This window comes from Saccostrea echinata, unplaced genomic scaffold (assembly GCF_033153115.1).
Source record: "Saccostrea echinata isolate AGI-Se365-2 ecotype Australia unplaced genomic scaffold, CSIRO_AGI_Sech_v1 ptg000002l, whole genome shotgun sequence".
NCBI classification, from domain to species: Eukaryota; Metazoa; Mollusca; class Bivalvia; order Ostreida; family Ostreidae; genus Saccostrea; species Saccostrea echinata.
Window position 1 is genome coordinate 25,745,756 of NW_026889751.1, and position 12,172 is coordinate 25,757,927.

At 32.6% G+C, this 12,172-nt stretch overlaps 1 protein-coding gene across 1 annotated transcript in view; it reads left to right on the plus strand.

Annotated features, from left to right (window-relative positions):
* The window catches only part of LOC133178191 (synaptogenesis protein syg-2-like), a 142,651-nt gene extending 136,311 nt beyond the window's left edge, over positions 1-6,340 (plus strand). Inside the window, exons 6-9 of the mRNA XM_061312941.1 lie at positions 1,082-1,375; positions 2,601-2,873; positions 4,574-4,897; positions 6,324-6,340. Coding sequence (XP_061168925.1) covers positions 1,082-1,375; positions 2,601-2,873; positions 4,574-4,897; positions 6,324-6,340 — 908 coding nt within the window. The remainder of the gene's footprint in view (positions 1-1,081; positions 1,376-2,600; positions 2,874-4,573; positions 4,898-6,323) is intronic.
* Positions 6,341-12,172: the final 5,832 nt, after the last annotated feature.

Below are 12,172 nucleotides of genomic sequence, written 5' to 3' on the forward strand. Positions count from 1 at the left end.
TTTTATTCAATGTAAAGTTGAAAAACTCCGACGTTTAGACTGCTGGTCTTTTGAAAACTGGATTTTTGCAGTCGGTTAAAAAAAAAAAAGGGGGGGGGGGTCATAATGTGACCAAATTACATAGCGCGATGATACCTTGACTATGAAACTTCTAACTTTCTTATAATAAGGGAGAAAATAATGGAAACATATCGATTTATTTTCAATCAAAAGATGCCATTTAATAAATATTCTTTTTGTGTGACAAATGATTTGAATAAAAGCATTAATAAGTCTTCGAAAAATCCTGCAAAATTCCTTTGAAGGTGTGTAAACTAAAACTTTCTCGCTAAAATCCCACTGATTCTACTTCACATACTGTATAAAGGAAAACTGAAAAGTAAAATAATCCCCAGTATCCCTCACTGTACGTTATTCCTATAATTTTCCATAGGTTGATTGCAAACATCACTGTAAACATTCAAATGTTGGAGCTAGGCAAACTTTCATGACCTAATAAATTCTAGGTCACTGCATACTTGTAATTATTAGTAATAAATAACAAGGTTAAAATGTTCAATGGTAAATGAACTTGGTTGGTAAGTGATCAAATCTACTGAGAAGCCCTTCGGTGTTCACTGGATTTCATCACGTGACCAACAATGTTCACCTACCATTAAACTTTTTAACTTAGTTTGTTTTTCTCCTCTTTACGAACTATATAATCAATACTATAGAAAAAAATTAATAATTGAAAAGAACATATGCAACTGAGACTCAAGTGAAAGCTGTGGTCGATGGCCTTTTGTTGTAAAAGCTCACTTCTTACTTTGTCATAAACATATTTGCAAAAGTCTTATATATTTGAGGAATGGATGCATGTTATAACGTTCAAATATTAATATCATGTTTATTTTAAACACATTACCCAAAGATATCCACATTGTTTGTGCTAATATGAATAAACAAAACCAAAAAGACACTTTCAAAATGACTGACGGGGGCGATAATGCTAAAAAAGAATTACGCGACCTTGGTATGCCGTGTGTTTCTTCTTTTTAATGAATATCTATACAAAATAATCTTAAATATTTAATGATAGATCCTCCGTCCTCTGACCCTGTCATCACAGCCTCCCCTCCAGGCCTTCTGTACAACACTGGAACTAAAGTCACCTTGACCTGTCAACTATCAGGAGGAAATCCTTTAGCCATGTTGTCATGGCGATGTAAAAACACAGCAATGACGGGAACCAGTCAGAGTAACTCTACTACAGCTGTCTCCGTGTTGTCATTGGTGATGGATAGTTCCTACAACAATCAACAGTGTACTTGTACAGCTAATCACAACCTCTTTACCAGCCCTAAATCAACGAGTGTATCACTGAATGTATTTTGTAAGTCAACTAGTGACATTTCTGTATATTTTTTGTAACATATACATGTACAGGTTTTATGAGGTTTGATCATGTGAATAGCCCATATCTATATCCCGATAGATATTTAAAAATGATACAATATTCATTTTATTATATTTTACAGAAGAGTGTTTCGAAAAATACATTTTGTGAACTATTACACAAAAAGGGTAAAAATTGCGCAAACAATGGATCAATCAAGACATTTATGATAGATTGTACGTTACTGGTCTGTCATTCTAAGAATGGAAGAGATAATTGCATTGGGACTTGAAAAGAATTTTGTATACCTTTACATTTATAGTTTTATATTCTCTTAACATCAACCCAGTTATGAATTAACACAAAACTGCAGAAGATATCGCATTTTGAATACATTTCAAACATTTCTATTTGAAGTGTGGCACAAATATCTTAAAACTATAATCCTATAAGTTTGTTCATTTTTTATACTACTTTAGCCAGTAAAAGACAAGTTATCTCAAATTTACCAACAGAAAAGCCGAAATAAAAAAAAAATTGCAGTTAATAAACTATTTGGTAAATAAACTAGTTACCCAATTACACAATTAGTCTTGAATAAATTGGTTTCCAGAAGAAGGAGACAAACTGCTCAAATTCCACGCTAAATGCTCTTTAGAAAGCGCGTATTGTTTCGGATTTAGAGAGAGAAAATTTCCTTTTTAAAGAAAACTTAATGAGATCAGATAAATAAAAAATTGAAATAAGATATTTTTTTCAGAAGAATTGAAACAATAAGTTTGAAAAAAAAGAAATTATTTTAAGCAAACTTATTTAGCTGCAACAAAAGTAAAACTTATATATTATAAACTAGTATCTTTTTTCTGAAAAAAATAAAAAAAATTAAAAAAATTGCCATTTATTAAAATTCATAAAATATAATATGTAACACTTTAAATTTGATAATTCAAATAATTTAAAACTTACTGTAACAAAGCTAATTTTAAATTCTTTTAATTGTAAATTAATGTAACACTGATATTTTGAAACCTCTATTATTGTAATTTACGATTGGTGAAGATATGTCCTCTGAAGGCTAGGGTGTGGCCAAAATATGGAGTTAGAATATATAAGGAGAATTTAGGGGGGATCATATAAATTTAAAACAGCAAGGTCAGGATGATTGCGGTGGCTAGTGGGCCCCTTGCTTTATTAAAAAAGACATAACTTTACTTCTTTTCAGACAACAATATCATAACATCAAATTGGAATCAAACATATTCCATCAAAGAACATGAAAATTTCCATTTGGATTGTGAAGTGGATGGAAATCCGTTATCTAACATTACTTGGATGCTTGTTAAAAGTAGCACTGTTTTAAAAAAGAACTACAGGGTGAAGAAAAGCTCACTGGAAATAACTTCAGCAGCGTGCTTGGACTATGGGACTTACAAAGTATTAGCAGACAATGGAAAAGGTCCTAGAGCTAGTAAAACGGCAAAATTGATAGTGAAATGTAAGTTTTTAACCCTGAGCTTAAGTTTTAAATTAATTTTGTACCAGGTAACACATTGCATGGAATGAAAATACTTTTTAAAGACATCTGATATAATTAGGCAAACAAAAATACAAGTGTTAAAATTGAAATTTGAAAAAAATATAAAATGGCAATGATGAATTGGTAAATTAAAAACGCAAATATTAGCAATTAGTAATTGAATAATAAGTAATTAAGTCATTACAAATTTAATTTTTAAGTATCTCTCGCTCCTTGTCCTTTAGAGAATGAGAAAAAGAGAAAACTTGTGGATTTTTTTTATCAGAATTCTGTTCCCCTATGAAGTTTTGGAAAACATTGCACACAATGCCTGTAACTGTATTTTTCCTTCTTCCTTACACTTTTTTTCTGTGATTGTTCCTAGAAACTACTCGTCCGAATGAAAGGACAATCAGACTTGATGGTTAAATGTGCGGAGTAAATCTGATTTTTGTTGCAGGTACACACATGAGCATGCAAGTGCGATAAATAGAGGATATTCAGTGTTTTGTAGTTGGATATGGAATTTATTTCACGAATGGGACAGGATTTTTTTGATATTTTCACGAGTGCGAATCCTGTCTCAAGAGTGAAATAAATTCCATATCCAACTACAAACATTGAATTTTCTGTTTATTACATTTTCTTTGATTTTCCTTTGCCTCTGTCCTTTTGTTACACAGTGTCATAAGCTGTGACGTCATAGTTGAGCGGTTGAGACGTCATAGATTAACGACGGTGAGATTGAAAACATTGTAAACGTGGATTTCAACGACGTATTTGGAGAAACTTTGGCAGTTTTGGTCTCTATCAGGATGGTTTATTTAATCTCTCATTCTTATAACAGGCCATGAAGTATTTTTTACAACATTTGAGAGTTGTGCATCGCTTCTGTTATTCTTTCACACTGTGACAGAATATCAATTTGGTATTCTTTCGCACCGTGACAAAGTATCACTTCTATTTAATTAATAAATTTCGCGGTTGAAATGTAATAAATCAATAATTATACCATTCCAATAGTTACATGTTTTTCAGAGAAAAGTTAAGAGTGTTATTTGCAGATACTTATATGACTTTATCTTTTAACTTCGTGAAAAATACTTTAAGATATTGCAGATTTCAGTAGAAATGCGTTGTATAATTTACGAAGCATTTTAAAGAACTGCGTAAGTTCTTTTGTTTAGGGAGTTATTTTGGTCTGTTCCAGTCCTGTAAATCTCATTTTGTCCATGTAAGCATGTACATCAATGTTGTGCTCGTTTTGTTTACCTGTATAAATGTCCGGTACATTTACACATTTCTTCTTCATGTGGAGCATTATTTTCACCAAATAATTGCCCAAGGTATCTACTGGAAATTTATCTTTATCAGTGTAAGTCTCAGTGATGTACTATATAAGATAAATGATGAATTTCGAATAAGGATTTCAAATGAATTGTGAACAAACAAAGATATGAAAGTGTGTGAAGGGAACCCATTTAACATACGTTTATTTTTATGCCAGCAATTATCTTCAATCAATGTCCATATGTAAAATAAATCTCAAAGATGCTAGCCTTCTCTCATAATTTTTCATATATACCTTTTTTCCTAATTGCCGAATGTCAAAAGTTTTGAATATTTATGAAGACAATATTTGCTTTATATGTTTCATGTCTTATTTTCTTTTTAAACAGGTAAACCTCGGTTATACATGACAGACTCTATAACACCAGTCAGAATTGGTGTTGGAAATAACGACCCTCTCCAAATATTTGTGAGAATTTTATTGTTTCCACCAGCTATTCAGACAACATGGTATTTCTCAGGAAAAACAAATGAAAACAAAATCATAAGGAATTCTATAGATGGATACAGAATAAAGCACAGAAATGGAGATGTTGAACAAAATATCACTCTCTACAAAGAAAGTGTAAATATCGAGGACTTTGGACACTATACCCTAAGAGTAGAAAATGAAATTGGTGTCTTTACCATGATCTTCTATGCGATTTCCACAAGTAAGTTTAAATTTTAAGAGTGTGTTCACTCTTCTGCAAGCAATGAACCTGAGTAGCTCTGATATCATGTGAAAAAAAGTAGGAATTTCTTAGGGAAAAAAACTGAATGGAAAAAGGACTCTCGTACATGCGTACGGGAATTTATATTGAAGAAATCTGTATAAAGATTTTTCTGGGAACTAAAAATCACTGGGTCATCAATAAATGGAAAATGAGCATTAATTTTACTACAATGTAGAAAATATATTTATTTAAATCATGCCCCTTACGTCACGATGGGGAGGGCCACAACACTCAGATTATCCTTGAACAACATCAGTATTTCTAAAGGAAGTGGTAGTGGTATCGATGACGCATTGCTTTTCTGTGGGAAAAAAATTCGCCATGCGAGGATTGCTCGAGAGTTCGCGGATAATATCAATCTTTGCACATTATTTTATTTAATTGCAGAGTTTCATTGCATATGGTTAAATAGAACCCTTGTTAATTTATTATAAAATTGTCATATTTGTTACGGAGTACACGTAAAAACATAACGTGGTGTGTTTCTCAAAATACTCTCCCTATACATTTCACACACAGTCTGGTGCCATACCCACTTACCCACTTATTCAAAAAATTTCACCGTTCACGGTAGCTCAGTCGGTAGAGCGCTCGCTTCGTGATCGGGAGGTCGTGAGTTTGAATCTCGGCCGCGACTACCCTAAGTCGATAAAAAATGGGTAGCAACTGTTCCTTCGCCATGCGCTCGGCACTTTGAGACCTTAAAAACCGAGGCCCCATGCCACGGCAGGCGTTGGCACGTTAAAGATCCCTCACTGCTCACTGGCCTTGAGTGCCGAGTAAAGGTCAAAATTTGAACCCCATCACCGGTATATGGTGACGTCTCTATATGAGTGAAAAATTCTCGAATGGGACGTAAAACAACATACAATCAATCAATCAATCAAAAACTTTCTATATCCCTTTGCATTTAGCTTCCTTGTTTTAGTACGACAATTTTCAACATACCGCAGAGTTGAAGTATATATCAACCAAAGGTTTTGGTAGAATTACATGTCCAATATGTTGCGAAAACGCTTCAAACCGAAATGTTATAAAAGCATGTTTAAAATCTTCTCTTATCTGAAAGTGATCAAACCATTTTGATATCTTCATTGCCTAGTTTTATCCAACAATTGTTCATATATTGATTAAGTTGTACTATGCCTAACGGCCACAAGCAAACAGATTGGTTTTTGGGTTCGACATAATGCATGTTGCTCTCAAAGAGTCAATAAATGTATTATCTCTGACAAGATAAATTTGCACCTTTAGTTAAAACGTTTTTACCTATCCTTTGAAAGTGGAAAAGTACCTTTCAATTCAAATTTTAGTTATCAAAAGATGTTTTTGATATCAGTAGACATCTCTTTTTTTTTACCAGAGAAAATGGATGTTTAAGTTAATTTTTGATATCAGAAAATCATTTTCAATACTAAAAATTGTAATTTTAGATCTCAGTCAACATGTCTCACAATGTTTTGAGACTTGGTCACTTGGTGCTTTTTTTATTTATTATTTATTATTTAGTTTGATTTTTTTTGTTTAACCCATTCCTCTCATCATGTGCAGACTGAATTGAGTACAAGACCGAGATATGGTATAAACCTTAATGGAACATGAATTGAAGTTAGTCGTATTTTTTGCTAATGAAAATGTGCTTTTTAAAAAAAATTATATTAATTAAGTTTTAATAACCAGGGCCACCCTTATTGCCAACAAACTTTACAGTCTTCTCTGAAAATTTGTTGTCCATAAAGATATCTTGGATTTCTAATTTTAACGGTGGAGATGATCAACACTTTCAAATTTCATATTCAACTAATGTTTCCAAACTTATTAAAATATCAATTTTCCTTTTTTAAAATCAAATGTATTGTTATTAATGTTGCTAAAAATGGCTTTAAAAACAATTTAAACTGCAATTGAATTATAAATAGCAATTTTAAGTTATTGATGTCTGTTATCAATATAATTAAACTTACTCTTTTCCATATCAGCCCTTGTCCAACATTAATTAGCCCTCGAGCCTCCAGCCTTCTGGCTGAGTGGTGTTTTTGGGCTAATACAAGTGACATATATGTATGAAAAGGGTATGTTTCTCTCTCTCTCTCTCTCTCTCTCTCTCTCTCTCTCTCTCTCTCCTGTTAAAGAGCACTGTCTGCTTCTTTTCCACATGTGTTATAATTTTAAAAGGTTTTGTCTCCAGTGGAAAAACCTTATTTATTTTGTTTTGTTTCTTTTTCCCATTACGAGGGGCATTTGAAATGTTTTGAGAATGGTTTGCTAAAATATCAACCATTTAAAAAGAGTCAATGACTTTAATATCATTGAAAAGATCAGGAAAATATACACAGCTTTTGACGTCATTTCGTAATTTTTATGACGAAATAAATCCGTAAATATACACGGAAAAGTAGCATGCCCCTCGTATTATTATCCTTACCCTTACCGATTTTGCACAAAGGAATTCTCAGAAAAGGCTCTTTCAATTTTCACATAACTTTCAGATTTAATCATTTTTATTCTGAACCTCATTAATTTGTTTCGTTCATGAGATTAAAGTCAATGAAGATTAATGACATAAATTTTCGTCGAATGGTATCATATCTGTTCCATCGAAAGTACTCATAGAAAGTATATTTCCGCATGCTGTATGAAATTGAAGAATTTGTTTTAAGGAAGACGTTCGATATCCTCAAATTAACAACTTGATATCCATAGCAATCCTCAAACATTTTGGGAAGTTAAATTTGATTTTATACTAAATTAGACTACGGAACATTTCGTCTACCTGATCAATACATACGGCTCACATCGGGTCAACAGGGGATGTTTACTCCTCTGGTATTTCAAGGAGTCCATGTTTTATGCCCTTCTCACAGAATTATATTGATTGTGGATATTTTTTTTTTGGTCACTGTTCGTTATTTTCAACTTTTCCATCATTTAAAAACATTTTATCACATATCAGTGGATATCGCTCTTATGATATCGTTTTCGTATCCCACTGCTTTGACGTTACAATGGGTTTTGCGTGAAAATGATGAAGTAAACTAATGTGGATTCAAATATTAAACAGTGTAAAAAAAATGATAGTGATAATTAAAACATGTGATAAAAAGAATCTCCCATGATTTTTGGTTGGATATGATTTTTATGCAACTCGTTGCATGTTTTTATCCCCTCGCCGCCAAGGCTGGGGTATAATAAAACACAACTCTCTGGATAAAAATCATATCCAGCCACAAATCATGGGAGATCCCATATATAACCCATGCCAGATACTCAGCATATTTAACACACTAATATGACCCTTCTATGATATATCGACTTCACAGAAAAGCATATCGACTAAGCACGAAGTGAGAAGTCGATATGCTTTACTGTCGATATACCTATGGATTGACCGAATCAAAAGGCTACATGAAACTAAATAGCTACAACTGTTTTAGTTTTCAACAAATCAATAGATATTTAGAGTATACATGTATCAGCAAAATGCGTTACTACATTATGGTATTATTACAACTGAAAGCAAAGATATACATGCAGTGTGCTGAATTCTGATTGACTAATTATAATACTTAGATGGCTGTAGTTCTCCTATTTTTTCATTTAAATATTACATGTATTTAATTTTTAAAACAAGAGACACTTTAATACGGAAGCCGGTAGGTGCCAGGTAGAAAAATATTTTATCTGGCGGCCGCAAAATAATTATCTGGCGGCCGCCAGATAAATAACTGGCGGTTGCCAGAAACTTATCTGGCGGCCGCCAGATAAGTTTCTGGCAGCCGCTAGTTATTTATGTGGCGGCTGCCAGAAAGTTATCTGGCGGCCGCCAGAAAAAAAATATTTTTTTTCTACCTGGCACCAACCGGCTTCCGTACTTTAAAGATATAAATGTTAGAAATAAATAAAAAGTGCATGCATGTTGGCTGAAATCTGATTGAGTAATGCTCATAAAAACGTACCATGGCTGTTTCCAGATAAAATTCTTTGGAATATAAGTGTAGATCTGTAATAGAAAAGAATTTATTAATTCAATAAAGCATGTAAGTATTTGCGCCCCACAAGGGAGTTTGCGAGCAGGTTGGAAACATCTATAACTGTTCCCGTTACAAATAGCACAGATTATTATTGTGTAAGTTCATGTTTGGCCAGTCTCAAGCTTATATGTGTTTATCTTGTGGCCGGCGTGGCGCAGTGGTTAGAGCGTTTGCTCTAGAGTCGCGGAAGGAGTTCATCCTTTCGTCACAGGTTCGAATCCGACTCCGGGACGTAGAGACCGGTCCTTAGGATGAGACCGTTTAAACCAAGGTCACGTATCGCAGTAGGTGCTGGTACGAAAAAATCCCCCACTGCTCAGAGGCCGTAAATGCCTAGTTCAGGTCTAAATTTGCAGCCCTTCAACGGGAAGTGGTGGCGTTTCAATGTGAGACGAAAAATTTTCGAATTAGGGACATTAAAGAAACAAACACATTTTGCTTTTGTAGGCGTTCAAGTTCCAGGATCAAATTCAGGAGGAATCGTCGGTGGCACGATTGGTGGAGTTGTTTTCCTTATTGTCCTTGCACTTATAACCATCGTGATATTTATAAACAGAAAATATCAGATTAAATTTGTTGGTAAGTAATATTGATTTATAGAAAGTTATTTTCTCAATTTAATCTCTCAATTTTCCTTGGAAATGATGATTTTGGATAATCGTTGTTTCAGAAAGAAATTCAAACTCAAGGTAAGAAACAGCAACATTAAAACTTAATCAGAGCTTTTTAGACTTCCCTGAGGACAGTTTGGTAAATTAGAAATACGAGGGGCGATCAGAAAATAATACAAGTAATGCTGTCTTTTAATCTTTTCTTCGACGCCCAACAACGCTTTTAAGCATGGGTAAATACATTCTAGACCTGTATCTCTCAAATTTCGCATCGTTTTATACACAATTACAATTATCGTTATTTTCAAAAGAAGTCGTACACACTGACCATTTTCTCCCGTACTATATAATCTACAGGCTGAAATTAGGACATATATTAAAATGATAGGCATCCTTGATTTACCGGAAAAATAATTTCAAATTATATCTGTAACATTTATAAAGATTCTGCTTTTTCATAAAGCACAGTTCGTTAAAAAATTCAAAATTGGTGTAGAGGTCGCTAAAGTTTGCTAAAGATCAGAGACAAAAGTTACTGATGGAAAAGTGGCAGCATTGATGAAAACTTTTAAGGAGAATGGCAAAAAACTTAAAAATATATTGTTAATGTAGTTCGGATCTAAGCAACATAGGTTCATAAATCTCAAGCTACATAGAATATACGCACGATGGATACCACATCTCTTGACACAAGACAAGGACTACATGGAAAAGTTCACATGAAAATTGACAGGAGAAAGTTTGCTGATCTGCTAACAGGTTGTGGAACTAGGATTTACTTTTTATGAATGTCAAAGAAAGCTTTACAACATGATGCGTCTTTAAAAGAATGTTGAATTCCTGTCATTGCAAAAAGCACAGGTGTTGGAGTGCTAAGAAGATTTTATATTCTATTTTCTTTAATTTTAGTGTCTCATTGATGCAATCTAACTCAAAAAGGTACAGGTATCTCGGGACAAATTAACTATTATAATGTACTTAAAAAAATCAAATTGGTTTAAAAAAGAAAACAAAAGTCAAGTTTGTTGCGCGGGCATCACAATGTCCCATCTTTTACATGAAAGACTAAGATTGTTGAAAGTATTTTGAAAGAAGAAAAGGTTGCTCAGCTTTCCCATCCCCCATTTTCTCCCAATTTAAGTCCTTGCGACTTTTTTTCTATGTCCAAGACCGAAATAATTATTATTTGGTCGCCGGTATACTTCACACAGTGCAGTTGGTAGTTCTATTTATCAGTGCCTATAGCTAGGCAATATAACAAAGACAGACTACCTTGGGGCTTGCAGATCATAGGTATGCAAATTACAGAAGTGTATGAATGTAAAAAAAGACTTACTTTGAATGATTAAACTTCTTCTTTTTGTTCTATTGATGTACTTGTAGAATTTTCTGATCGTCTTTTGTGAGTCAATTCCACATGCATAATGTTTGCCCAAGAAAAAAATTACTAAAGTTAACTATAGATTACTACAGTATACTATGTTGTAGTTTATTATAGTAAATACTTTGATTCTAGTACTTTGTTTGAATATAAAACTTCAATATAAAACATTTTATTTTAAAGATTTAGAGCCTAAATATTTATATATTTCTATATTAATGATGTTAATTTTGCAAATAATATTTCAATTTCCAAGTAATATTTCTCTTTAATGTCTAAACTTTGAAGGAAGAAAAATATAACAAATTGAAATTCATAGTAAAATTACTTTGATTTGCAATTGGTAAAATGTTTGATATTCTTTTAGTGAAATCTTTAAAATTATAGTAATCTCAGTAAATTATATTAGCTTTATTTCACAGTGGCGGGAAAACGGAAGTTTCAGACAAAATCTCAGAAACACAAAGTGAGTAAAAATCGTCCAATTGCTTCTTCGTTTTTTAATTTATTTTTGTCAACTTGAATGATTTTTTTCCCAATTTTCATCTTAATTTTAGGTCTTCGAGTGGAGATGAGGTATTGTATTTGTGAGGAATAAAATCTTACTTTAAAGGGAGACACAAAGTGTAGAATGTTGTATTTGATATGATAATCTGAAAAGTAGCAAAGAACTCGCATATTTAAAAACAAAGCGTAAAAAACTTTTTGTGGCATCTTTGTTTTTTTATGATGATATATTATAGGATTGCACAAAATTTCAATTGTATTATTTTTAATGAAAAAGGTCTTTTAAAAAATTGATTGCTAAGGTTACAAAACATAAACTAGAATTGTTAACCTCAAAATCATTTATTAAGTGTCCAGTATGAAGAGCTAAAAAAGACAAACCTGGATCAGGAAAACAGTTATGACGTCATCAGATCACAAAATAGTAAGAACAAATCTAACTTTATACAGATATAAAATGTTTGAAACATTCATATTCAACATTCTTTCGATTCCTTGGTGATCAATATAAGAAACATTACTACTATCTTATTTCTTTTTTCTAGAAAACAGAGCTTCTGGGTAAGTAGTCTCCTACATTATCATCGATGTTGACTAAGAAATATTGAAACAAAAACAAAATTACGTTGTAAAAATGATAAAGTCTAGTAAATTTTAATTTACATTCTTTGAACAATATAGA